This window comes from Kogia breviceps, chromosome 2, assembly GCF_026419965.1.
Source record: "Kogia breviceps isolate mKogBre1 chromosome 2, mKogBre1 haplotype 1, whole genome shotgun sequence".
Lineage (NCBI taxonomy): Eukaryota > Metazoa > Chordata > Mammalia > Artiodactyla > Physeteridae > Kogia > Kogia breviceps.
Window position 1 is genome coordinate 84735558 of NC_081311.1, and position 26074 is coordinate 84761631.

General features: G+C 43.9%; 1 protein-coding gene across 2 annotated transcripts in view; it reads right to left on the reverse strand.

The window, feature by feature from the left end:
* Positions 1–13594: 13594 nt before the first annotated feature.
* The window catches only part of RAB4A (RAB4A, member RAS oncogene family), a 49214-nt gene continuing 36734 nt past the window's right edge, over positions 13595–26074 (reverse strand). Inside the window, exons 5-8 of one of the 2 annotated variants that reach the window (XM_059053906.2) lie at positions 25065–25219; positions 23581–23676; positions 19812–19946; positions 13595–13966 (exon numbers count right to left, since the gene is read on the reverse strand). In XM_059053906.2, coding sequence (XP_058909889.1) covers positions 19831–19946; positions 23581–23676; positions 25065–25219 — 367 coding nt within the window. In that variant the 3' untranslated portion in view covers positions 13595–13966; positions 19812–19830. The remainder of the gene's footprint in view (positions 13967–19811; positions 19947–23580; positions 23677–25064; positions 25220–26074) is intronic. The other variant, XM_059053910.2, reaches the window with a different exon arrangement.

Genomic DNA, 26074 nt, shown 5'->3' on the forward strand with positions numbered 1-26074 from the left:
TGACTTTTGGCCAGCCCCTAAGAATGGGGGCTGGTTGCCAGGGAAACCAGCTGGGAGCAGAAGTCTCTGCTCCCAGAGACTTCTGGGAGATGAGACTGAAAGTCCCATCCCTGACCTCTGGGGAGGACAGAGGGGCTGGAGATGGAGTCAATCACCAATGGCCAATGACTTAATCGCTCACACCTATGTGATGAAGCCTCCGCAAAACCCAGAAGGACGGGGTTCGTAGAGATTCCAGGGTGGCGAACAGATGGAGGTGTGAGGAGAGTGGTAGCCACAGAGTATGTAAAGTGCGCTCTTTCCCTGTACCATGCCCCATGCATCTCTTCCATCTGGCTGTTCTTGAGTTATGTTCTCTATAATAAAGCAGTAATCCAGTAAGTAAACTGTTTTCCTGATTTCTGTGAGCTGCTCTAGCAAATTAATTGAACCCAAGGGAGGGGGTCCTGGGACCTTCCAATTTACAGCTGGTTGGTCAGAAGCACAGGTAACAACCTGGACCTGTGACTGGCGTCTGAAGTTGGGGTGGGGGGCAGTCTTGTGGGGCTGAGCCCTTAACCCTTGGGACCTGCCACTGTCTCCAGGTAGACAGTGTCAGCACTGAGCTGAATTGTAGGACACCCAGCTGCTGTCAAAGGATTGCTTGATGTGTGGGAAGCTCCCACTCACCTGGGGTCAGAGGTGGAAGAGTGGAGGAGACACATGGAGGAGACATAGCAGTGGATTTTTCCTGAGAACCTAACAAGAGCTTCCAAACACACAAGCATCCGAGCCCAGAGTGAATGAGTGTGAGCACGTGAACGTTCCTAAAACCTGGCAGGCTCCTGTGGGAAGCACGGCAGACATCATCCCTACAAAATGACAGAATGCAATTCCAACAAGGGTTCTCTGCATGCACGGGGAAAGCCGCACTACAAAAGTAAACAGAGTGGCTACAAAGGGCAGATTAAGCTGATCTTCTGGGAAAAAGGCTAAAACTACAAAGAAGACTGTCCTGAGGCAAAATACAATATATGAAGGAACATCTGACCCCCGAAAGGAGAACCAGACAAATTTACAATTATAGTTAGAGGCATCAACATGCCTATCGGTAACAGAACTAGTAGACAAAAGATTGGTGAAGACACAGAAGAGCTAAACAACACCATTAACCAAATCACTGACATTTCTAGAACACTCTACCCAGCAAAAGCAGAACACAAAATTTTCATGTTCACATGGAACATTCATCAAGACAGTTCAGATCCTGGTGGTTAAAATAACCTAAAATTTAAAATCATACAAAGTATGTTTCTGACTATAATGGAATTAAACTAGAAATCAGTAAAGACAGGAAAATCTCAAATCAGTCGGAAATTAAGCAACCTGCTCATAAATAATCCACCAAAAAGATGGTCTCAAGAGGAATTAGAAGATATTTTAAATGGAAGAAAAATGAAATTACAATATATTAAAATTCGTGGGCACAGTTAAAGAAAGTAGTACTTAGAAGGAATTTATAGCATTGAAAGCATATTAGGAAAGCAGGCCTCAGATCAATAATCTAAGCTTCCATCTTAAGAGACAAAAGTAAGCCCACATCTTCCAGAATGAAGGAAAAAGAGCAGAAATCAATAAAATTGATAACAAAACCAAATGAAGCCAAAAGCTGGTTCTTTGAAGAGATTAGTAAAATTGATAAGCCTCTAGCAAGCTTGACAAAAAAAGAACAAGCCATATGTTAGCAATATCAGGAATAAAACCTGATTATCTGAATTTGCATTTCACTTACTATTAGTGAGGTTACCTTCTTTTTCATGATCAGTCATCTATTTCTTTGATGAATGGCTTATTTATGTGCTTTGCCAAGCTTAAAATTATTTTGGGAAAACTAGAAAAGCACACTGCCTCCCCCTGCCCCCCCAGTTGGTATGTCTGTTTAACTAGCTAGGATCTCTGTATTATCTATCTGACCCGAATCTTGTGTCAAGCGTGTTACAAATGCTTTGTCATAGCCCGTTGCTGACTGTATGCTTTCTTTTGTATAGAAAGTACTAATTTGCAGAGTCAAACCTCAAGCCCTTTCTTTATGGGGTATTTTGAATCACCTACAGAAAGATACACCCTTTGGCCATAAAAAAATTCTTATGTTCTTCCAATGCCTTTAAAAAAAATCTTACCTTTTGCTTTTAGATCTTTAATCCAACTGGAATTAACTTTTTTGGTGAATATGAATTAGGGATCCAACCTTTTTTAAAAAAAATTCAATTAAATGGGAAGAAAAAGGCCCTAACACCATCCAGTGAAGAGCTCTTACTGATGTAAAATGTCACATCATACTTTTTCATAAATTGCCACAGATACAAGGGTAAGTTTCTAGACGCTGCTCTTCTGTGATCAACTGGTCTACACCTGAGCTCATAGCATTGTTTTAACTTAATTTGCAGTGCATTTTAGTATTTGGTATGGCAAGTCTCCCTACCCACCCCCCCCTTGTTCTTTGCTTTCCTTGGCAATTTTCTTTTTTATATGAACTTTAGAATGAGCTTGTCGATTTCTATTTTAACATTCCATTTGGGAATTTTATTAAACTGCATTGAATTTACTAATTTTGGAGGACTGACATCTTTATAATATTGACTCTTTCTATCCCCAAATAGAGTATGTCTCCATTTAAGTTGGTCTTCTTATATTTATTTCAATAAAGTTTTCATCAAAAAGGTCTTTCACATTTCTTGCTGGATTTTTTTCCCCCTTCCATCAAATTTTGTAAATGCTTCTTGCCTCTACATAGGAAAGGGGTTGAACTGGGAGGAATGCTGTTACCTTTTCTAATGAGTGAAGGAAGGAGACAGAAATGTGGGTGAAGATGCAAGTTGACGATGCTGTCATTAATCATGTATTTTGGAATTACTTCAAAAGAACCAGGGAATTGGAAATGACTCAATTGTTTATCAGCAAGGAAGTGGCTAAAGAAAACATGGCATATTCACACAATGGAACATTATTCAGCCTTCGATAAGAAGGAGAAAGCTCTCAATGTACCCAGACGTGCCAAGAGCTCCAAGATGCAGCATAGATGGAAAAAGACTGTGTAACACGTTGCCTTTTGTCTGAGGAAGGGAGGAGGAATAATACCTTTATCCACATCAAGGAACTCTGGAAGGATACACACACTAGCCAGTGGTTACTGTAGGTGTGGGGGGAGGAGGGGGTGAGGGAGAGGCAAGGAGGCCTCAGGGTGATCGTCCATACTGCTTTTATCTTTCACATGTAAGAATGTATTAGCTATTTTTTAAAATCCTAGAGAAAACAGGAAAAAAAAAACCCCCAAAACTGAATACCCACTCTTTGAAGGTATGTCTCCCCCTGAAAACTCCAAGCTGTGTGTGGTTAAGCTAGGCTGACGGCAGAGCCAGCTAGGGGCCTGTAGGGCCAGCAATTGCAGCCCCCTCCTCTTGGGCCTGAACCTGGCTGGAAGGGTACTTTGAACCTTACCATATTCAAAACACGTAGATTTTTGGATAGTGAGGTGTAAATCCTGTATTTCCACCAAAAAAACTAACCTTTCCTAGGAATAAAATTTGAACTTGATTACACCAACAATAGAAGCTTATCGAGTTTTTCAGAAGGACCAGGGCTTGCTTAGGTGGGCCAGGCTGCTGGCTTTTCCATGTGTGCTGACTGGGACACACAGACTCTGTTCCACTTTCCTCCACAGCAGGACTGATTTCCCAGGGATGCCCGCGGTATGCCCTTCATAACAACAGTCCTCCTGTTGCCTGTGACTGCTGTTTATAGATTAAAGGACACCTTCTTCGTGACTGCCACGGTATGTATGGCAAAGGTTAAAATGTAATAATATAAAATATGAACCTTAATTTTTTTAAAAAATGGCTTTTTCTTACATACAGCATGGATTTAAGTTTGGACCTCCTGCACTATTAGTGGGAGGGTAACTTGGCACAAGTTCTCTGGAGGGCAGTTTGGCTTTATGGCTCTTAAAAAGGAGCACATCTTTGACTTGGCAATTCTGCTCCTAAGCGTTTGCCCACATGGGCCCAGGCAGGGGACCACAGCGCAGCATCCCAGGCCGACGGGGCACATCCGCAAGCTGCCCCCATTGGAGCTCCTACGGCGGCGGGGAATGAGGATAGGGAAGTGCGGGCAGCCCTGAGCATCTGGAAGCCCAGCCGACGCTCTCTGCTCACGTGTGCACGGGTTCAGGAAGGCTGGCGGCCCATGGGCAGGGGACACTGCGCCTGCTGCCTGGGATCTTGCTGTGAGTGTGGCTTCAACTTAAACCCCAGACACTGGCCGTGTTGGCTGTGACCGGGAGTCTGAACCAGTTAAGAGTGACCGCTTGTGACAGCGAACATTGCCCTTAATCCAATCTTTTATTGGTTTCATGACCTAGGTGTTGACTAGGGCCCGAGACAGCCAGCCTGTCGCACTCGAGGATTTCAAGGGAACTTGAGGTTCTTCTGTCTCTGCGCTGCCTTCTGCTGCTTGAGAGGAATCCTGGGGCTCAGGACCAAATGCCTGCTTCCTGAAGAGCTCCCCGCTCCGGCCTGGCGCCACACCCCCCTCCCTCATGGATGGAGCCCGACACCTCCCGGCCGAGTGCTCTGCTGTGTGACGTCACCCTGTGAGAACGGCTGTGACAACGGCTGAGACGCCATCTCACCGCGACGTCCCCGCGGACAAACACCTGACCCGGCCTAAAGCCGAGGCCGCTACATGGATCCCCAAACGTAACTACATTGGGTAAAAGCCTGAAGTCACGGGCGAGTGCTTAAAGCCAACATTACTCCTGGAAACAAAAAGAGGAAGACGGGAAGGCCAGAGCACAGTAATCAGATAGTTACAGATCAAGTAAAAAAAAACCGAGGGCTTCCCTGGTGGCGCCGTGGTTGAGAATCCGCCTGCCGATGCAGAGGACGCGGGTTCGTGCCCCGGTCCGGGAAGATCCCACATGCCGCGGAGCGGCTGGGCCCGTGAGCCATGGCCGCTGAGCCTGTGCGTCCAGAGCCTGTGCTCCGCAACGGGAGAGGCCACAACAGTGAGAGGCCCGCGTACCGAAAAAAAAAAAAAAATCCGAGTACCTAAGGACATTTTTCTTCTATGCTTGCTCAAGGACTCAGTCAGATAAACAGAGAAGAGAATCAGCACAGGCGAGGGCCAGCCGGGTCAGTTTATTGGCAGACAGCACAGGAGTGTTGCCACGGTAACTGCAGACATTAGATGCTCCTGCGGGCGAAGGGTGACAGCCAGGGCACAGGCCCCCAGGCACTGCCTCACCTTCACGGAGAAACATCCGACTCACAGGCGACTTCGGTACAGCTTCGGCCACCAAATACAAAATGACTGACAAGCATTCGAAAACCAGTTGGCATGCATTTGCAGTCATGCATTTTTAATTGATAATATTTTCAGTGTACTGAAGGCAGGGACAGAAAGGCAAGTTATCAAGCTTGCAGGTTTCTCTTTCTTTTCTTTTTAAATCAAAGCATGGTTTCACAGTGATGAAATCAACTTATTTCCCACCTCCAACAACTTGGCACTAAAGCTATGTTAAACATGGAAAATACTCTTACCAGTTAAAATAAGAATGCTTTATAGTCCTTGAAATTCCAGTAAACACGTGTGTTCGAAGTTTCCATGAATTTTGAAGAAAAAAAAGGTGCCAGTCAACAGAAATCCCGGTGCCTTGTCCTACTGTGCCTTGCTGTGGAGAACACAGACAGGGCTGTCCCCCGGGGCCTGCTGTCCACTTCCTGGGAGTGGCAGCCCTGGCTTCTGCATCTCGGGCCCCTGTACTCTGAGCCACACTGCAAAGGGCTGTTTTGAAGGTTAAATCAGATGTCAAATGTGAGAACACCTTTAAGTTGTAAAAAAGTGCTATGCCCCTTCGAGGCTTTACGATAGACATTTCAAATGACAGTAGTAAAAATGAGGAATCTGTTAAACAAATTCTCCAGTAATTCCTCAATAAACTATGTCTTTCTGTAAAAGAAGAAAAGAAAAGTGGGCATGAAATCCTATGCTTTGATCGGAGACACACTGAACAACCAATGCAGCACTTGGGTACTGGATTTCTCCAAGTGCAGAAGTGTATTTCTCACGGCTCAGATAGGGCTAAAGTTTGAAGAATCAGGTAAAAACATGTATAAACAACCTAAATAGAAAACCGAATTTAAAAGCTTCAGGTGAAATCATTTCATCTTAAAATTAGCGTAGGAAAAACTATTATTTGCCATTCCTCTCCTACTGCTTTGAAAAGGTGGCAGTTACTGAGTTTTTATAGCTCTGGCTTCTGCTTCAATGTGAGGACCTGTCAACTGTAACAGAGTGTGTGTAATGAACAGAATTGAGAGATTCAACACATTTCACCGCAAGCATTTATGGCCCATCCTACAAGTCTTGGACAGCTGAGCAGGCCTAGGCCTGAAAGCAGACGTTTATCGACAAATCGTCTGTTCCATTGCTTCTCACAGCCTCAAGTGACTGGTCAGTGCACACGGACAGCACAGCAGTCTGGACGCCTGCTTTGCCCACAGGCTGTACCGTCAGGTACCAAGAGGCCAACTAAGAGTGCACAGACAGCGCTCCCAAGAGATACTGATCCAAACAACAAAACCTGCAGCCTAAACAGCAAAGCTCTTAACCCTAGAATGTAAAACAAGACAACTGGGTAACTAGGCACTGAAGTCAACAGTCGCAAAGGAAGAGGCTGCTCTGAGAGTTACGATTTTAGACAGTTTCACTACCATGTGTCTTGGAAAGAGAGTTGTGGACTGAAACTTGGGACTCCAAATGCCTCCCAAGGTTTGGGAAGTTCTCAGCCATCATTTCTTTAAACTAGCTTCCCTCCCTCCCTCTCTTCTCCTCCCAGGGCTCCAGTCATGTGTAGACTGTCTCTTAAGGGTGTCCTGTAAGTCCTGGAGGCTTTTCATCAACCCCCCCCCCCCGCCCTTTGCTTCTCTCTTTGAATAATTTCAAATGACATATCTTCAAGCTCACTGTTTCTTTCTTCTGTTGCTGTTGAAGCTCTGTATTAAATTCTTCCATTGTCGTTGTATTCTTCAGCTCCAAAATGTTTGGTTCTTGTTTATGTTTTCTATCTCTGTTGAACTTCTCATTTTGTTCTTATATTGTTTTCCTGACTCTGTTAAGTGGTTTTATCTGGGTTCTCTTGTAGCTCTCTGAGCATTTTGCTCCTGTATTGTTTTCCTGACTTTGTTAAGTGGTTTTATCCAGTTCTCTGAGAGTAGCTCTCTGAGCATTTCGCTCTTGTATTATTTTCCTGACTTTGTTAAGTGGTTTTATCTGGGTTCTCTTGTAGCTCTCTGAGCATTTTGCTCTTGTATTGTTTTCCTGACTCTGTTAAGTGGTTTTATCTGGGTTCTCTTGTAGCTCTCTGAGCATTTTGCTCTTGTATTGTTTTCCTGACTCTGTTAAGTGGTTTTATCTGGGTTCTCTTGCAGCTCTCTGAGCATGTTTGGAACCATTATTTTGAATTTTTGTTGGCCAACTCACGTGTCCCCATTTCTTTGGGGAGAGTTACTGGAAGTTGGCCATGTTCCTTTGGTGGTCTCAGGATTCCCTGATTCTTTGTGAGCCCTGAAGTCTTGCTATGAATAGGTATCTGTGCACTTGAAGAAGCAGCCATCTCTTCCAGACTTTATGGGCTGACTTTGGTCTAGGGAAAGACCTTCACCTGCAGGAGGGGGCATGCTGGCGTGTGCTGTGATCCCAGGCCTAGTGGTGCAGTATTCCAAGTGCAGGGTCAGGGGGTAGTCTGGGTGGGAGGGATACTGTGCCACAGGCCACTGAGGGTCACAGCATCAACTGTGCGGTTCCTGGCAAGCACTGTGCGGGCTCTGCAGTGGCTGCAAGGGTCAGTGGGTTCCTCAGTGGCACCTCCAGGTTCAGCTGCTCGGGCACAGGGCAGGAAGCAGTGACGGCTAGAGTTGGAGGTGTGCACACACCTGGCTGTGGAGACCAGCTGCAGGTGCCTGTGTAGTGGCAGGGGCTGGTTGCAGACTCACACATAGTGGTGGGGAACAGGGCCAGTCACAAGGGCTTGGGCCAAGCGTGGGCCCACGGCAGCTGCAGGGGCCCTGGCAGGTGGTGTACTTTCCTAGAGCTGCAGAATGTCCCCACAGGTGTGTACACAACAGCGGAGGTTGGTGACGGGGATCAGCCTGGGGGTGTGCAGGTGCACAGCTGGGAGGGGATGGCCACGCTGCACACCCGGCCGCGGGGGTCAGCCGCAGGGGCCTAGGTGGGCATCTCGCACCTATGCAGCTGCAGAGGCCTGGGCAGGCTGCCCGTGCAGATCCTGGGCTCTGGTGGAGCCGGGGAGGATGGGGAGGGACTCAGGCAGCAGGTGCCCAGGAACGGGAGTACCCCTGGGGTGATACCTGCTGAAAGCTGGCAGGCTCCTCTGTGGAGCAGGGAACTAGGAACCATGGTTGTTCCAGCTGCATGGCTGACACTTTGCTCTATGTCTCAGCTTTGCTGGTCTCTAGGTGGGGTGAAACTGAACAGGTCCTTTGTGTGGTGCCCCAAAAGGCTGGGGAAGCTAGTCGCTCACACCACCACCACCCCTTTCCTGGGGAGGAGAACTCTTTCTAGCTGGGGAGTTCCCTCTTGGTGCTGAGCAGTGCTGGCCTGGGGGATGGGATGATAGAGACAAAATGAAGCTGTTCTTCCTTCCCTTTCTGTGTGATTATCTTCAGGTTTTTGTTCCACTGAGCAGCTGAAGTTTCTTAAGTGGACTCCCGGGTTCTCCTAGAGCTGTTTTTCTCTGTGGATAGCTAATTGTTGACCTTTGTTGGGAGTCGGTGGGGGGATGGAGGCCGGGGTCTTCCGACTTCACCATCTTGGTGATATCATTTGAAAGTGAGCTCTAGGAGTTATGAAAACTCCCTCCCAGAAAGGAAGGGACTGGGCAGGATCATATAACCACCTTTTGGGAGATTTTGCAAAACAGGCATCTTGCGGTGGATAGGCTTGATATCCAGGTACTTTAGAAGGACTTGGGGACACAACTGACTCTGATCATTTGTCCTTTCCACAAGCACTGGAGTCCCTTCTATCTGCCAGGCCCTAGGCACACAGAAGGCAGCCCTTTCCTAGGGAAGGCTCAGCCCAGGTAGAGAAGACAAAGACAGTCTACAGATCAACGTGACCAATACCAAAAGCAAGGTCAGGACAGCGCAGGACTGGAGCAGCGTGTCTGCACGTGTCAGGAGTGGGAGAGGGTTACTGGGGGCTCCCAGCTGCACCCGTCAGGACAAAGGGCTGCAGCCTGACAGGCCTGGACCGCCTGCAGGGTGCATTACAGGTGAGGGCAACGGAACACAGTCCATGCAAAGGCAGAGAGGTGCTAAGAAAGCAAGGGGCATTCAGAGAAACACAAGAGTGTCCTATAAAAGCACCATTTTCCCCAGGAAATAGGCGTAGCATGAGGGCACGTGACAGATGTTTATGGCCACAGAAACCAACATGGTGACTTTTCTGGAAAGGAGAATGGTGTGGTGGACTTACACCAAATTAATCACATCACAAATTTTCCTAGTCAATGTAAAATGATTTGACGGCTCCCCACCCAGCATACAGAACTTAGCACTTTACTCTCATACAGAGTTAGTTGGCCCTTAAATATTTAGCGAACATAATTTTTTCTATGGCATTTTGGAACGTGACATACTCAGCAATTTAGTGTTTTTCTCAAGATGCTAGTTTTTCTTTAAAATGAAATTTACACATGACATCAAGAAGTTAGGGAAAGGAGCTGTCAGAGCACAGGCTTATCTATTTTTCATCCAGTTCCCACAGTATAGGTGAAGGACAACGTCCTCTAGGATGAAAGAGCACACTGACATTATTGCAAGCTTGACCCACTTCATACTTGGTTAGGGTAACTTCTGGAGATGCGTGGGTCAAGTTCAATACATCCTTCATGTCGACATGCTGAGATGATTATATTACGTGTGCCTCACATCACTACAGTGGCAAGTGGGATACTGAGAAGGTCTAACGACCAGTTCGGCGAGGGGTCCCACCACTCTGAAGCTGCGCTGGCTGTGGGTGGCAGGCTGGCTGCCCCGTGTCCCTGCTGAAGGTACAACTGTCCCCTGGGCTCAGGGACAGAACTTCCAGTACAATTAGCCACATGTTGGGAAGTGACCTCCTGTAATACTGGATTAAAGATGTGCATCTTGCTTCTTCAATACATGCCAGAAAGACAACTGTATATAATTGCAAGAAAAAAACCATAGCCATTCTTGGCTTGTAACAGTATCTTTTATGAAGTTCCCAATGGTATGTTGATTATATAAAATTAAAAAAATATATTGTCAGAGATGCATACTGAATTATTTTTGGGTGAAATGACAGATGTTTTGGGTGTTTCCAAATATTATAGCATAAAAAAAGTGGGGCAAAGGTACAGTAGATAAACAAGATTAGCATAATGTGGACCATGGTGGAAGCTAGCTGATATAGTGGTTCTATGTGCTATTTTCTCCATACTTGTGTATGTTCAAAACCTGATGGCCAACAAATGACTCCTCTTCCTGAAGCTGGCAAGTCGAGCGTTCTCAGATAAATCCCTCTACAATTCTAAAAGCAACTCCTTAAAGAAGAAAATACAGTCAGGAGGCAACCAAGCAACAACTGGGATAAACTCAGATTGTTTGTAGGTGCATAGGTAGACTGATTAGTAAAGAGAAATCACTTTATAACTAGCACAAAAAATTATTTTAAACTTTACAGGTGTTTTAAAGGCCCTCTAATTTTCCCCTCCAAAAAAAAAAAAAAAAAAAAAAAGGACAAATTTGACAGAAAATAAAGAACCATCTACTGTGTCATGGTATGAATTACAAATCATTTAAATGACTAATTTTAGCATTTTCTTCACTATGAATGATACTGATCTGCTAGGAATCAATGTTCTTAAAGATTTCAAAAACTCTTACATAAGTCACAAGTAACATGTTTTCAAAAAACCGTCACAGTATCCCAAATTGTGATGTTTTCATTTTCACTTAAATGCTGGACTGTGAAAGAATATAATCTCAAGTCTAGATGGAGTGTATAATCTTTTTCTAGGAAGACTGAGAAAATGCTTTTCTAGATACGTAAATTAAGAGCATCCTGAAAACTTAGTAAGTTGTGGGAAATACATACATAACATTTGTTACTAGATATATTTGGTCTTTATCTCTGGTTCCCGACACAAAGCTCCTAAAACCCTTAGAATTTCCTGAGTTTTAGGGGTCCCTTGTGAGCAGAGTTTATGGTAATGAATTGACTTCAGGGGTGTCCCCTAGAGAGCCTCAGTGTGGGGCTGGTCACCAGAAAGATCGAAGGAACTTTTAGCTCCACCCACTGGCCTCAGGGAAGGGGGATGCTGGAGATTAAGCTCTAGAAAAATTCTTCAACAGCAAGATGCGAGGAGCTTCTGAGCTTCCGGGTTGGTGAACGGGAAGACATCCATGTGCCGCGAGGGTGGTGCACCCCAAACTCCACGGGGACAGAAGCTCCTGTGCTCGATGCCCTTCCAGACCTGGCCCTGTGTATCTGCTCGTCTGCTGTTCATTTGTATCCTTTAATATCCTTTGCAATAAACCAGTAATCTCGTTAAGGAAACTCTTTCAGTCCTGTGAGCTGCTCTAGAAGTTAATCAAACGCAAGCAGGGGGTCGTGGGAACCTCAGACTTCGTGCTGGCGTAACCTCAGCACTGAACCTGTGCTGGTAGGTCAGAAGCACAGGTAACAACCTGGACCTGTGACTGGCCTCTGCAGTGTGTGTCTGGGGGCGGGTGGAGGTAGTGGTGGTGATGCTGACTCAGCCCTTAACAACTCTGGGATCTGATGCCATCTCCGGGGAGACAGGGTCAGAACAGAACCCATCTGGTGTGTGAAGAATCAGAGGATTGGTTGGTGGTGTTGGGAAACACTCCATGGACCAAATACCACATTTTCTCCCCTCTTCATTTTGCCTAAAGGCCCTTATTAAGAACCACCATGGTTTGGTTCTCCAGCAACTTTTATTGGCCAAGGGATGTGGAATTATATGCAGTACCTGCGGTTTAATTAACAGGCTCACTTATAAGTCAACTTAACATTTATCTTATTAAAAAAATTTCTGCATTTGAATAAACTGATGTGGTCAAACAGACATGCTCCTACCCCATGCAAAAAGCTGTTCAAAAACGAGCAGCTTGCAAACCCACTGTAAATGAGATACTGAATGAAACATTCTTCTAGCGAGGTTCAAGAAGCAGTTCAGTCTGAGAATTCGCTTCATATTCTGACTTTTCAAAATCAAATATTCAAGACATAAAAGAAGCAAAATTAAAGTACCTCAAACAGCTATATCCTGATATTTTTATCCGAGTCACTTCCCAGAGTTTGTAGTGCTGCTGTGCTGTTGGTTAAAACAAAACAACAAAAGCAGCAGGCAGCTTCCAACTTAAAGGTAATGAAATTTACCAGTTTGCAGCTAAAAGTCACAGGGGAAGAACACGTATATAAGGTGAAGAATGCTTTAAAACCTTTCAGCTTTAAGTAGTACTGTATTTTAACTTTAAAGAAAAGTTCTACTATATATTTTTTGCATAAACATTTAAAATATTAGAACAGGTCTTTGTAATACAATATATATTAGACTTCAATATAACTCATGTGAATTAAAAACGTTAACTTGATTAACTGTCATAAGGCAAAAGCTGTACAGAAACTTCTTAGTGGTGTCCCTTTAAAATTAACTTGATTTAGTGGGTTGCCTTAAAATGAACACAAAACAATAAAAGACTAAAAAGAGGCAGCGAGGCTCTAATACTGAATCCCGGAAAAAGCACAGTAGCAAACGATGTGTTTTCTAACAGGGAGACCAGGTGGTTCAGCGAACTGGGACCAGGTGAGCAGCTCCTGGTATGTGGTTCATCGAGTGCACTGACCAGATGCTGAGAGTAGACCGGTTGCCTTGGAGTCTGGTTAAAGGTACCAGCGTCGTTAGTACTGATTACAGTGCCCGAGACAGAGCAGGTGCTCAGCTCTACTTCCTGAGCTGATCTGATGAAGATGCCTTAAAATCAACAGGGTGGGGCTTCCCTGGTGGCGCAGTGGTTGAGAGTCCGCCTGCCGATGCAGGGGACGCAGGTTCGTGCCGCGGTCCGGGAAGATCCCACGTGCCGCGGAGCGGCTGGGCCCGTGAGCCACGGCTGCTGAGCCTGCGCGTCCGGAGCCTGCGCTCCGCAACGGGAGAGGCCGTGACAGTGAGAGGCCCGCGTGCCGCAAAAAAAAAAAAAAAAAAAAATTAAAATCAACAGGGTGCTGGACAGTCAAGTTCATGGAAAACCTCCATTTTTCATTTTATTTTGGTATGTGAGTAACTACTGATCTAGTATTTCGAGTGTGGCTCACATAACACCTTGTGGACTGTGGTAAATGGAGTGAACGAAGCACTGCGTTGGCGATCAATGCGAGAGTCTCTGAATATCAGGTCATAAACATAACCAACTGTGCAATATAACCAACACAAGGATCAAAGCACACCTCACAATGAACAGATTTTAGTTCAGACGATTAAAAAAAGATAAAGTGTTAGACTGCATTTAGTGCAATGCTCTATCAGTCATACCATACATCAGATACCATGCTGCAGAGACGTACTGGACTAGCATATATACAGTACACAGCCAGGGTTCAAACCAGGGTGAAAGGGCGAATACGGAACAGAACATTTTTACATACATGTGTACATTTAATGGTCTTGTCCACTGAATTGGATTTATTATACGTTTGCTGTGCCACATCTACTAGCTTGCATAACAACCCAAATTATTTTTTTTGCACAAGGATCTACTTCCATTTAAAGTAGAAAAAGATGGTGGTTAAAAAAAACAAACAAACAAACAAACAACTTCTTCAAGCTCCAACAATTGTGTCCCAAATACCACTGTATGAACACCTAAAAAATATTAAGAACAATTTAGAAATATGCATAACTAAAAATGTACAAACAAACATCGATTAAAGTCACAAAGGGAACTAGTGAATGAATACGTCCAATTTTTATTTAAACTTACCTATAGGCATGTTAGACAATGTTGACTGTACATAAAAAAGAGGAAGCTTTGGAAAGTTAAAATCTCTACTTGCAAATTTTATAAATGAGCCTTAGCTACAGGCACATTCATTTAGACATCAATGAACCCACAAGAAGACTCGTCACTGACATAAAGGGAGAAGAACCTCTAACTCAATCACTGCCATCAACTTTCCTTTCTGAGCAAGAACATTAGGGTTTTCCTACACATTCTTTCAAGCAGAGAAGCTAATTGTTTTTTAATCGGTAAGGCTGGGTTTAATCTAGCATTTTGCTATTTGTTTTAGATTTTCCCCATCTATTCTTTACTTGCTTTTTTTCCTCTTTTCCTTTCTTTTGGATTTATTTAGATTAATTATGTATTTTTTCCATTTTAATTCCCATGTTGGCTTATTAACCAAAACTCTTCATTGTGTTGTTTCAGTGGTTGCTTTAGGATTTTTTTCTTAAGATTTTATTTTTTTAGAGCAGTTTTAGGTTCGAAGCAAAATTGAGGTGGGAAGAGTAGGCAGAGTTCCCAAAGACCCCCTGCCCTTACATATACACAGCCTCCCCCATGATCAGCGTCCCCACCAGATGATACATTTGTTACAACTGATGAGCCTACACGGACAATTCATAACCACCCCAAATCCACAGTTAAATTACAATTCACTCTTGGTGTGCTATGTTCTAGGGGTTTGGACAAATAAATGATGACACGTATCCATCACATGGTATTACACAAAGTATTTTCACTCTCCCCCAAATCCTCTGTGCTCTGCCAATTCATCCCTCCTATCCCCAGCCCCTGATCTTTTTCCTGTCTCCATAGTTTTGCCTTTTCCAGGATGTCACATAGTTGGAATCATGCAGTATGTAGCCTTTTCAGATTGGCTTTTTTTTTTTTGGCCGCACCGCATGGCATGTGGGATCTTAGCTCCCCGACCAAGGACTGAACCTGTGCCCCCTGCATTGGAAGCGTGGAGTGTTAACCACTGCACCACCAGGGAAATCCCCAGATTGGCTTCTTTCACTTAGTTATATGCCTTGAAGACTTGACAGCTCATTTCTTTTTAGTGCTGAATAATATTCCATTGTCTGGATGGACCGCAGTTTACCCATTTGCCTTCCAAAGGACATCCTGTTTGCTTGCAAGCTTTGGCAATTACGAATAATGCTGCTATAAACATCCATGTGCAGGTTTTTGTGTGGACATAAGTTTTCAACTCCTTTGGGTTAAAAGCAAGGAGTGAGACTGCTGGATCATACAGTAAGAATATGTTTAGTTTCATCCATCTACCTACCTATCTATCTACCTACCTAATGGTTTTACCCGTGTTATACGACTGACAGGTTAAACATTGATTATAAACGTCTTGCTAATGTATTTATTTTTAAGCATTACTTTTTTAAAATTTAATTTTTATTTTTGGCTGCGCTGGGTCTTTGTTGCAGTACACGGGCTTCTCATTGTGGTGGCTTCTCTTGTTGCGGAGCATGGGCTCTAGGAGAACACGCTTCAGTAGTTGTAGCATTTGGGCTCAGTAGTTGTGGCACATGGGCTCTAGGTGTGCGGGCTTCAGTAGTTGCAGCACATGGGCTCAGTAGCTGTGGCTCGCGGGCTCTAGAGCGCAAGCTCAGTAGTTGTGGCACGTGGGCTTACTTGCTCCACCACATGTAGGATCTTCCTAGACCAGGGATCGAACCCATGTCCCCTACATTGGCAGGTGGATTCTTAACCACTGCGCCACCAGGGAAGTCCTAAGGTTAGTTTTATAAGAAAATGCCAAGCTGTCTTCCAAAGTGGCTGCACCATTTTGCATTCCCACCAACAATGAACGAGAATTCCTATTGTTCTACATCCTCACCAGCATTTGGTGCTGTCAGTGTCTTGGATTGTGGCCATTCTAATAGGCTTGTAGTGATATCTCATTGTTTTAATTTGCTTTTTCCTTGATGGCATATGATATGGACTGTTTTCATATACTTTTTGCCATCTGGATATCTTCTTTGGTGAGGTGTCTGTTAAGGTCTTTGGCCTGTTTTTAAATTGGGTTGTTTGTTTTCTTACTGTTGCGTTTTAAGAGGTCTTTGTGTATTTAGGCTAACAGTCCTTTATCAGGTATGTGTTTCACAAATATTTTCTCCTGGTCTATAGCTTGTCTACTCATTCTCTTGACATTGTCTTTTGCAGAGTAGAAGTTTTTATTTTTCATGGAGTCCAGCTTACCAGTTATTTCTTTCATGGATTGTCTTTAGAGCTGTGTCTAAAAAGTCATCACCATACCCTAGGTCATCTACATTTTCTTTTATCTTCTAGGAGTTTTATAGTTTTGCATTTTACATTTAGGTCTGTGATCCATTTTGCATTAATTTTTGTGAAGGGTACAAGGTCTGGTATGTAGATTCATTTGTCTGCATGGACATCCAGTTGTTTAGCACCATTTGTTGAAAAGACTGTTTTTGCTCCATTGTATTGCCTTTGCTCCTTTATCAAACATCAGTATGTGGGTGTATTTCTGGGCTCTCTATTCTGTTCCATTGATCTACTTGTCTAGTATTTCACCAATACCATACTGTCTTGACTACTGCGGCTTTTATAGTGTTTTGAAGCTGGCTAGTTACAGTCCTTCAACTTTGTTCTTCTCCCTCAATACTGTGTTGGCTATTATGGGTCTTTTGTCTCTTCTCCACATAAACTTCAGAATCAGTTTGGTTTTCCTCATATAGATGTTGTTAGAGTTCTACCTATTTCCTTTTTGGGGGGATGCTAATGTAAATGGTATTGTGTTTTTCATTTCGAGTTGCACTTGTTCATTGCTGGCATAGAGAAAAGTGATGGACTTTTGTATATTAACCTTGTATCCTGCAACTGTGCTATATAATCATTTATATAGAGTTTGTGGATTTTTTGGATTTTCTACACAGATTATCATCAGCCAACAAAGTTAATTTCTTCCTTCCCAGTCTGTATACCTTTTATTTCCTTTTCTTATTGCATTAGCTAGGACTTCCAGTATGATGGTGAGAGGGGACCTCCTTGCCTTGATATTAATAGGAAAGCTTCAACTTTCTCACCATTAAGCAGGATGTTAGCAGTAGGTTTGGGGTAGATTTTCTTTATTAAGTTGAGGAGATTCCCCTCTATTCCTACTTTACTGAGAGCTTTCATTGTGAATGGATATTAGATTTTGTCAAATGGTTTTTCTGCATCTCTTGATGAAATCATGTGATTTTTGTTCCCTGTTGATGTGACAATTACATTAATTGATTTTGGAATGTCGAACCAGCCCTGCATACCTGGGATAATTCCCACTTAGAAGGATGTAATTCTTTTTATACATTGTTGGATTCAATCTAACATTTTGTTGAGAATTTTTGCATCTATGTTCACAGGAGATACTCGTGTATAGTTTTCTTTTCTTGTAATGTCTTTGTCTGGTTTTGGAATTAGGGTAATGCTGGCCTCACAGAATGAGTTAGGAACTGTTCTGTCTGCTTTTGTTCTATGAAAGAGACTGAAGAGAATTGGTATAGTTTCTTCCTTAAATCTTTGGTGGAATTCACCAGTGAACCCCTGTGGGCCTGGTGCTTTCTGTTTTGGAAGATTATTAATTATTGGTTCAATTTATTTAATAGATTGTGTATTTGTTCTTGTATAAGTTTTGGCAAATTGTGTCTTAGAATTGGTTTATTTCATGTAGGTTACCACATTTGTGGGCACAGAGTTGTTCACAGCATTCCTTTATTATCCTTTTAATGTCCATAGAATCTGCAGTGATGTCCCCTCTTTCATTTCTGATATTAGTTTTATATATATATATATATATATATATATATATATATATATATTTTTTTTTTTTTTTTTCCCCTTAGCTTGGTTAGAGTCACTGATTTTACTGGTCTTTTTCAAGGAAACAGCTTTGGTTTCACTGATTTTTCTCTATTGAATTCCTGCTCTAATTTTTATTATTTCTTTTCTTCTGCCTACTCTGGCTTTAATTTGCTCTTCTTTTTCTGGTTTTCTATGGTAGACACTTATATGATGGTATTTAGACCTTTCTTCTTTTCTAATACACGCATTCAACGCTATAAATTTCACTCTAAGTACTGTTTGTGTTGAATCTTCCAGAATTTTGATAAGTTGTGTTTTTTCATTTAGTTCAAAATATTCTTAAATTTCTCTTGAGATTTCTTCTTTCACTCATGTGTTATTTAGAAGTGTGTTGTTTAATCCCCAAGTATTTTGGATTTTCCAGTTATCTTTCTGTTACTGATTTCTAGTTTAATCCCACTGTGGTCTGAGAGCAGACACCAGATGATTTCTATTCTTTTAAATGTGTTCAGGTGTGTTTTATGGCCCAGGATGTGGTCCATTTTGGCGAGTGTTCCATGTGAGCTTGAGAAGAATGTGTGAGCAGAGATTCTCACTGCCGAGAATCTCTCTCTTTTTTTTTAAACATCTTTATTGGAGTATAACTGTTTTACGGTGGTGTGTTAGTTTCTGCTTTACAACAAAGTGAATCAGTTATACATATACATATGTTCCCATATCTCTTCCCTCTTGCATCTCCCTCCCTCCCACCCTCCCTTTCCCACTCCTCTAGGTGGTCACAAAGCACCGAGCTGATCTCCCTGTGCTATGCGGCTGCTTCCCACTAGCTAGCTATTTTACGTTTGGTAGTGTATATATGTCCCTGCCACTCTCTCACTTCGTCACAGCTTACCCTTCCCCCTCCCCATATCCTCAAGTCCATTCTCTAGTCGGTCTGTGTTTTATTCCCATCCTATCCCTAGTCTCTTCATGACATTCTTTTTTTCTTAGATTCCATATATATGTGTTGGCATATGGTAGTTGTTTCTCTCCTTCTGACTTATTTCACCCTGTATGACAGACTCTAGGTCTATCCACCTCATTACAAATAACTCAGTTTCATTTCTTTTTATGGCTGAGTAATATTCCATTGTATATATGTGCCACATCTTCTTTATCCATTCATCTGTTGATGGACACTTAGGTTGCTTCCATCTCCTGGCTATTGTAAACAGAGCTGCAATGAACATTTTGGCACATGACTCTTGTTGAATTATGGTTTTCTCAGGGTATATGCCCAGGAGTGGGATTGCTGGGTCGTATGGTAGTTCTATTTGTAGGTATTTCTATTTAAGGAACCTCCATACTGTTCTCCATAGTGGCTCTATCAATTTACATTCCCACCAGCAGTGCAAGAGTGTTCCCCTTTCTCCACACCCTCTCCAGCATTTATTGTCTCTAGAGTTTTTGATGATGGCCATTCTGACCGGTGTGAGATGATATCTCTTTGTAGTTTTGATTTGCATTTCTCTAATGATTAATGATGTTGAGCATTCTTTCATGTGTTTGTTGGCAATCTGTATGTCTTCTTTGGAGAAATGTCTATTTAGGTCTTCTGCCCATTTTTGGATTGGGTTCTTTGTTTTTTTGTTATTGAGCTGCATGAGTTGCTTATAAATTTTGGAGATTAATCCCTTGTCAGTTGCTTCATTTGCAAATATTTTCTCCCATTCTGAGGGTTATCTTTTGGTCTTGTTTATGGTATCCTTTATGCAATCACATCTCCTTTTCATAATGCGGCTGCAAAAAGCAGTGACAGCCTCCACCTCTAAGCCTGTGTGGGTGGGGCTATGGGTAGCAAACAGAGGGCGAGGCTGAAGGCGGCAGGGCTGCCACGACGCAGGGACCTACCTGTGCACCCTGTGCTGCTTCAGCAGCCACACTCCTGTGCGCTCGGGGCCTGTGCGCGTCGTGGAGACCGCAGCTGTCTCAAGGCAGCATCGCCATACTGAATACCTGAGCCCATTCTTTCTGGGTCCAGCTCACCTGAGGACCAAGCAAGTCTTTAGAAAAAGTTTTCATGCTTCTGTGATCCCCACAATATATTAAGTGAAAAAAGCAAAGTGCAGAACACTGTGTATATACAACACAATTTTGAATAAAGAGGAAAAAATACACGTTTGCTTGTATGGGCATAAAAACCTCTTTGGAGGGATACATAAAGAACTGGTAATAATGGCTGACTTCAAGAAAGAGCTCTAGATAGATAAGGGACAAGAGACGGGGTAATAGAGGGTGACTCACTGTATCCTCTTCTGCACTTTCTGAATTTGGAATTATGTGAGTATATTATGTATACAAAGATTTAATTTAAAATTAAACCACAAAGATACCATTTTTCACTTATGAGACTGGTAAAAACCCACGTATGATAATACACCCTGTGGGTGTGGCTTTAGTTAAATAAACACCTTCATTCACTTCTAGTGCTACAACCCCGATGGAGGAATTTGACAGCCTCTCCCTAACTTCCAAATGCTTGTGTTCTTGGACGCAGCAAATCCACTTCTGGGAATTTATCCTATACACACACTCACAGACATGTGAAATGATATACAAAAGGTTATTTACTGCAACATTTTTTGTTACAGCAAAATACTGGCAACAACTCAAATGTCCAAAGTAGACTGGTTAAATAAATTATGGAGATACACAAAATTGAACACTACATACACACACACATTATGTGTGTACATGTACATTAGCATATATATGTATATGGAAGTCTCTAAATACTGATTTGTCATCACTGGTAGGTACAGTAAGTGCAGAGCTCATAGTATGCTAACTTTTGTGTAAAAAGGAGGGGAGAAAATAATGGTTTTTGAACCATATGAAAGTACTGCCTCTTCAGAAAACTAAAATTAAAAAGTACTGCTGAAATGGATAGACAACAAGGTCCTACTGTAGAGCACAGGGAACTATATTCAATATGCTGTGATAAACCATAATGGAAAGGAATATGAAAAAATATATATATGTGTATAGCTGAATCACTTTGCTGTACAACAGAAATTAACACAACATTGTAAATCAACTACACTTCAATAAAATCTAAAAAAAAAAAAAGTACTGCTGAAGAATTCTAACATATCCTTATAGTTTTTCATCTGATGTTAACTATGATTTGGATGATCTCAGAAGAAAAAGATCCTGCAAGCTTTATATGAATTAACTCACACACACTGTATTCACGGGTGGATACCTAAGGGGGAAGGTAATCTAAATACAAGCTCATGTTCAGCCTGCTAATACTCAACATGACACCAATTTTCATGGCAACTATTCATGCTCTAGTCTTTAAAAATAACAGTTCTGTACCAGGTTGAGTAACTTTTTGATGCTGTTTTCAGATCAAAAGACCACAGAGGGATGAAGTGGCCCTGCTCCTGCTGAGACCGGCCCTCCATCTGGGACCCTGACGCTCTCCCACAACCTCACCCGCCCCTACCTTCTCCGTCTGCCCCCCTCCCGCCTCTCTCCTTTCCGTTCCTCTCTCTTCTCTCCCGTCATTTATGACACTGAGCCAAGACTTCTTCCGTCACTGAAACCTCTCCTTAAATTAACCCTCCTCCGGGGAGGCGCCAGGCTCTGCTCACCCCTCCTCTTGGTGCCCATCTGCTCCCTTTGTCATTCGGCTGGTAACGATGACCGGTGACTTCCTACTGCCGCCCCAACGGGACACTTTTCAGCTCACGTCTTAGCTTATGAGACTTTCCTCTGGTGCATTTGATAATGAACGACCCTTTGGCTGGACCTCGGCTAAAGTGATACCCACTTTCGCGGGTCTCTGCATACACCTCTGACTTTGCCCCTCCTCCTCTCTCTCGTCCTCTGGTCTCCAGGCCTTCGCTCTGGGCCACGGCTCTCCCCACCCTCCACTGATCGCTGAATGATCTCCTCCCTTCCAGAGCTGCCACTGCTCCTGCAGACTGACGGCTCCCAAGCAGACACTGCCAGCCAGGGATTCCCCCATGGCTTCCTGCCTGCCTCCTTGTGTTTGTTCCAGTGACGCTGCCCAGGGAACCCTCCAAAACAGAGCCACCTTGATTCCCTGGAGCCGGCTTACCCTCTGGGTCGCCGAGTTACCCAGGTGTGACATCTAGTTACCCCCAGCTCCTCCTCTCTTCCTGACCCCACCTCTTCAGCCCCCTCTCCAGAGTCAACGGCCCCGCCCTGCTATTTAGCATCTGAGTCACGACGCCACTGGTCCTTGATAAAGCTTTAACCAGGCATCTTTTTTCGGATTACTCAAACATGCCTTAGTTGCCATCCTGGCCATCGGCCCTGGGCTCCCTTCAGTATGTCCCTGATGTGACCCCCACCACCACCACCACACGACCTGCCTCCGGCTGCAATCTGACCACAGCATTCACTGCCCCCGCCCCTGAAGGGCCACCCACCCGTACCGCTGTGGTCCTCAATCTCGGACGAACATCAGAATTAATCACACGAGAGAGTTTTTTAAAATCTGATGCTGAGGTCATTCAGCATCTCTAGAGGTGGGTCTTGGAATTCAAACTTTCATGCATCCCAGGAGACTCTAGCATACAGGCAGGGTGGAGACTCGGTCACGACAGGGTGAAGTTCGAGATCCCGGATCACGATCGCTGGCCTGGCTGCCACCTCTCCTCAGCCTTCTCTCCTGCCATTCCCTGCTGTGGTCCTTCTGTTCTAGTAACTTCAACTTCTCCCCCAGTCTCCACTCCTGCTGTCCCTGTTGGCCTCCCCTCCGCCCCACTCCCCTGGCCCGCCTCCTCCTCCTCACACTTGACGGCCTGAGCTCAGTCTCCACCTCCTCCTGGAAGCCCTTCCTGATATCATCTCCTAAACAGGTAGGTTCTCCTTCTTCGTGTGCCCCAAGATCCTGTGCGCTTCTCAGTTACTGTATCGACCACACCGTATTATAATTATCTTTTGACTGCTTCCCAGGAAAGGCAGTTTCTGGAGGGCAAGGGTTGTGATTAATTTATTTCTGTATCCCAGCACCTGACAAGGCTAGGCATTCAGATATTTGAATGAATCAATTAAAAACTGCACGTCCACATATAATTGTGGTGATATTTAAATAAAAAGTAACTCTAATAAATGACAACTACATATTAGTTTGTCAGCTGCCTAAATTGGGGGTATTGTAAATTTATTTTCACTGAAGCAGCACACAGAACAATGATGAGACAGGTTACTACTGAGGCACGCTCAGTGAGCTTCGGGAGTAAAATCTCCCCGATGCCTGATCTAAATCAGCGGCGCCCTGCGAGGTGCCCACAGATCACGTCAAGGCACATGGCTGGTGCCTCTCCATCACCCACGACCGCTGGCCCAGCAGAGTCCGAGGTGCTGACGGAGCGCGGACAAAGGTCCGTTCTTCCTGAAGTGATGGCTCCAACAAAGGCTGTGGGGTTCTAAAAGCAAACACGCCCTGACACCCTGACTCTGTCCCTTCCGTCACTGGGGCCAAGGAGGCCGCTGTGAAGGAGGCGTGGGCTCCCACCTCAGCCGCGGACAAGACCTTCAAGCCCGTGACTGGAGACTGCAGGTCGGCAGGGGGAGAGAGGCCACTATTGAGCTAGAGAGGAAACTATGCTAAAGCAAAGTTTATTAATGGAAAGCCTTTTACCTGATTCAATTTTGTTTAGTATTTTCCGCGCACACTGTACAAAGGCCTCCTCCACATTCTCCCCGGTTAGTGCACTCGTTTCCAGAAACATCAGCTCTAAAATCGACATCAAACAAAACACGAAGCCACATTTAGAAGACAATCACAATTATTCGATTCATAACTGCCAGCTTAGTACACTCTTAGAATAGTAGACGAAATAGAATTTAGTACTTAAAACCAGGTATTTCTGCAAATAGGAAATCAATAAATGTCAAAATATTTTTTTTAAATATTAGAAGAAATCTAACTTTCTATGAAAAGTAACTAGTATTCTGTGCTAGCACTTAAAGGCGTTGAAGAAACTAAGCAAGCGGGACGCGGGTAAGGAAGCAGGCTGGCTGAAGGCACCCGGTGTTGATGTAAGACAAAGTAGCAGTTGCCTTTCCAACAGTCTTCACGTCACCACAAATACAACCTACAAGTGCTGACGTTTGGTGTGCCGCCCTGACAGTGAAGGGCTCTTACACGCATGAGCCCTCTTATTCACCAGCTGGTGACTCATGCAGCAGAAGGCTGCTCGCCTTGCTTTTGTGAGCAAACCACAACCTCTCCAGACCCTTGTTTTCTTCCTGGTAAAAATGAGTTTCATCTAATGACAGATAAATTCCTTTCGAGCTTTAACATTCTCAGCCTGCATATTTCTAAACATCTTCTTGACAAACTCATGAAGGCTTATGTTTTTATCACATGTTTATTTTCTTAGCAGAAAACCTGCTCGTTTGTGAGAGTGTAAGTTGGTAGTCCTGGAGTCCAACTGAAAGTTGATATTAGGATATTTTAGTTATTGATTGCTTCTAAAATTAAAGTAATTTAAAAATGTCTGAATTCTTCTCATTCAGCTGTCTATAAGCAACCGTTAATTTTATGTGTCATCCTTATGTATTCTATACGGAAATTCAGAGACGTTTCAAAGGCATCTTTAGCCAGTTGACTTAAATTTAATGTAAGTGAAATACAGCCAATTAGCCCAGTATGTCTTCTACTGCTTCCCTTTCTATTTACATCTAATATTTCACTAACCTAGCTTCAAATTACATTTTATGAAAGATGACATCATCTGATTAGGGCCTTTAAAGATTGTTATAAATTTCACTTTGAACCAAGATCTGTGATATTCAAAGATCCTAGACTGAAAAGTCACCACGGAATGCTAAGAGATTAGCTTTTATCATCACAGTAACCTTTTTTTTTGGCCACACCAGGAGCAGGCGGGATCCCCGAGCAGGGATGGAACCTGCGCTCCCTGCAGTGGAAGCGCAGAGTCTGAACCGCTGGGCCGCCAGGGAAGTCCCTCATCATAGAACCTTCTTAGGCAGAATGCAATAGGGTGAAACTATGTTAATGAGTCTAATGTACAGTGAAAACAATAGGAAGTCCCACACTTCCTGACTACGGCTGCATCTTAGACCTCCAGCAGGTGTGACAGGTGAAAGGCCACTTGCCATTTTCCTGAGCAAATCGGGAGGCTTCTAGGAAAGTGACTTCCCGGTCGCTGTCCAGGTCCTTCTTGTTCCCACAGAGGATGATGACAATGTTCTGACTCGCGAGCATTCTGGCATCTGTTAACCAATTAGTAAGCGCATTGTAGGTTTCTCGGCTGCGTATAAGATTGTGAAAATAGTACATGTATTTTATAAAGCTAGCAACTCTTTCCAGTCACTCACACCACTCACAGCGCTTCTACACACGCAGGGCAATGCCCACAGCCTTTAAGGTAACTCAGGTGAGGTGGAGGCCCCAGGTGTACGGCACACCCACAGGGTGCATTTCACCTTGTTTGCATGAAAATGGGGCCACAAGTCAGACAGCTTGCCGTCCATTGTTTGCCCAAGCAGGGTGCAGTATTTACTGGGCTCTCGGTTCATGCAACACGTGAGCAAGACCTAAGGCTAATCCGTGTGACACACGGGTACTTCGCTTCCCAGGAAGTTAACACACTGATTCTCTGTAAGGACTCTGTGACCCAGACGCTTATTATCTCCTGTTTCCTCAAGAAACCTGAGGCCCAGAGAGACTAAGGTGACCAAAGGCACACAAGCAGCCAGTGGCAGAGCCAGGACTTGATCAGGTGCATCCACGTCCAGGACTGTTTTCAGCCGTCATCTATCTAAGGATAAAATCCTCGTATACTCTAAGGACTGACCAAGGAACTGAATTTTAAATTTAATTTAATTGTGATACCTGGGTGATAGCTACATGCAGGACAGTGCACTCAGATCCTTACGATGGGCTAAGAGCTCTGTATGAACCCAATCAACCGCCCAACAAACCCACGAGTATTATTACGTGGTCATTACTCCCTGGAACAGACAAGGAAACTAAAGTCCAGACAGCGGAGCGCCTCACCGGAGGACTCACACCGCTGGTGACGGGACCCGGGCTTCGAGCCCAGGCCACCCCAGCCTAGAGCCTGTGCTTGATGGAGGTCCATTACTGCTAATAATTTACCACA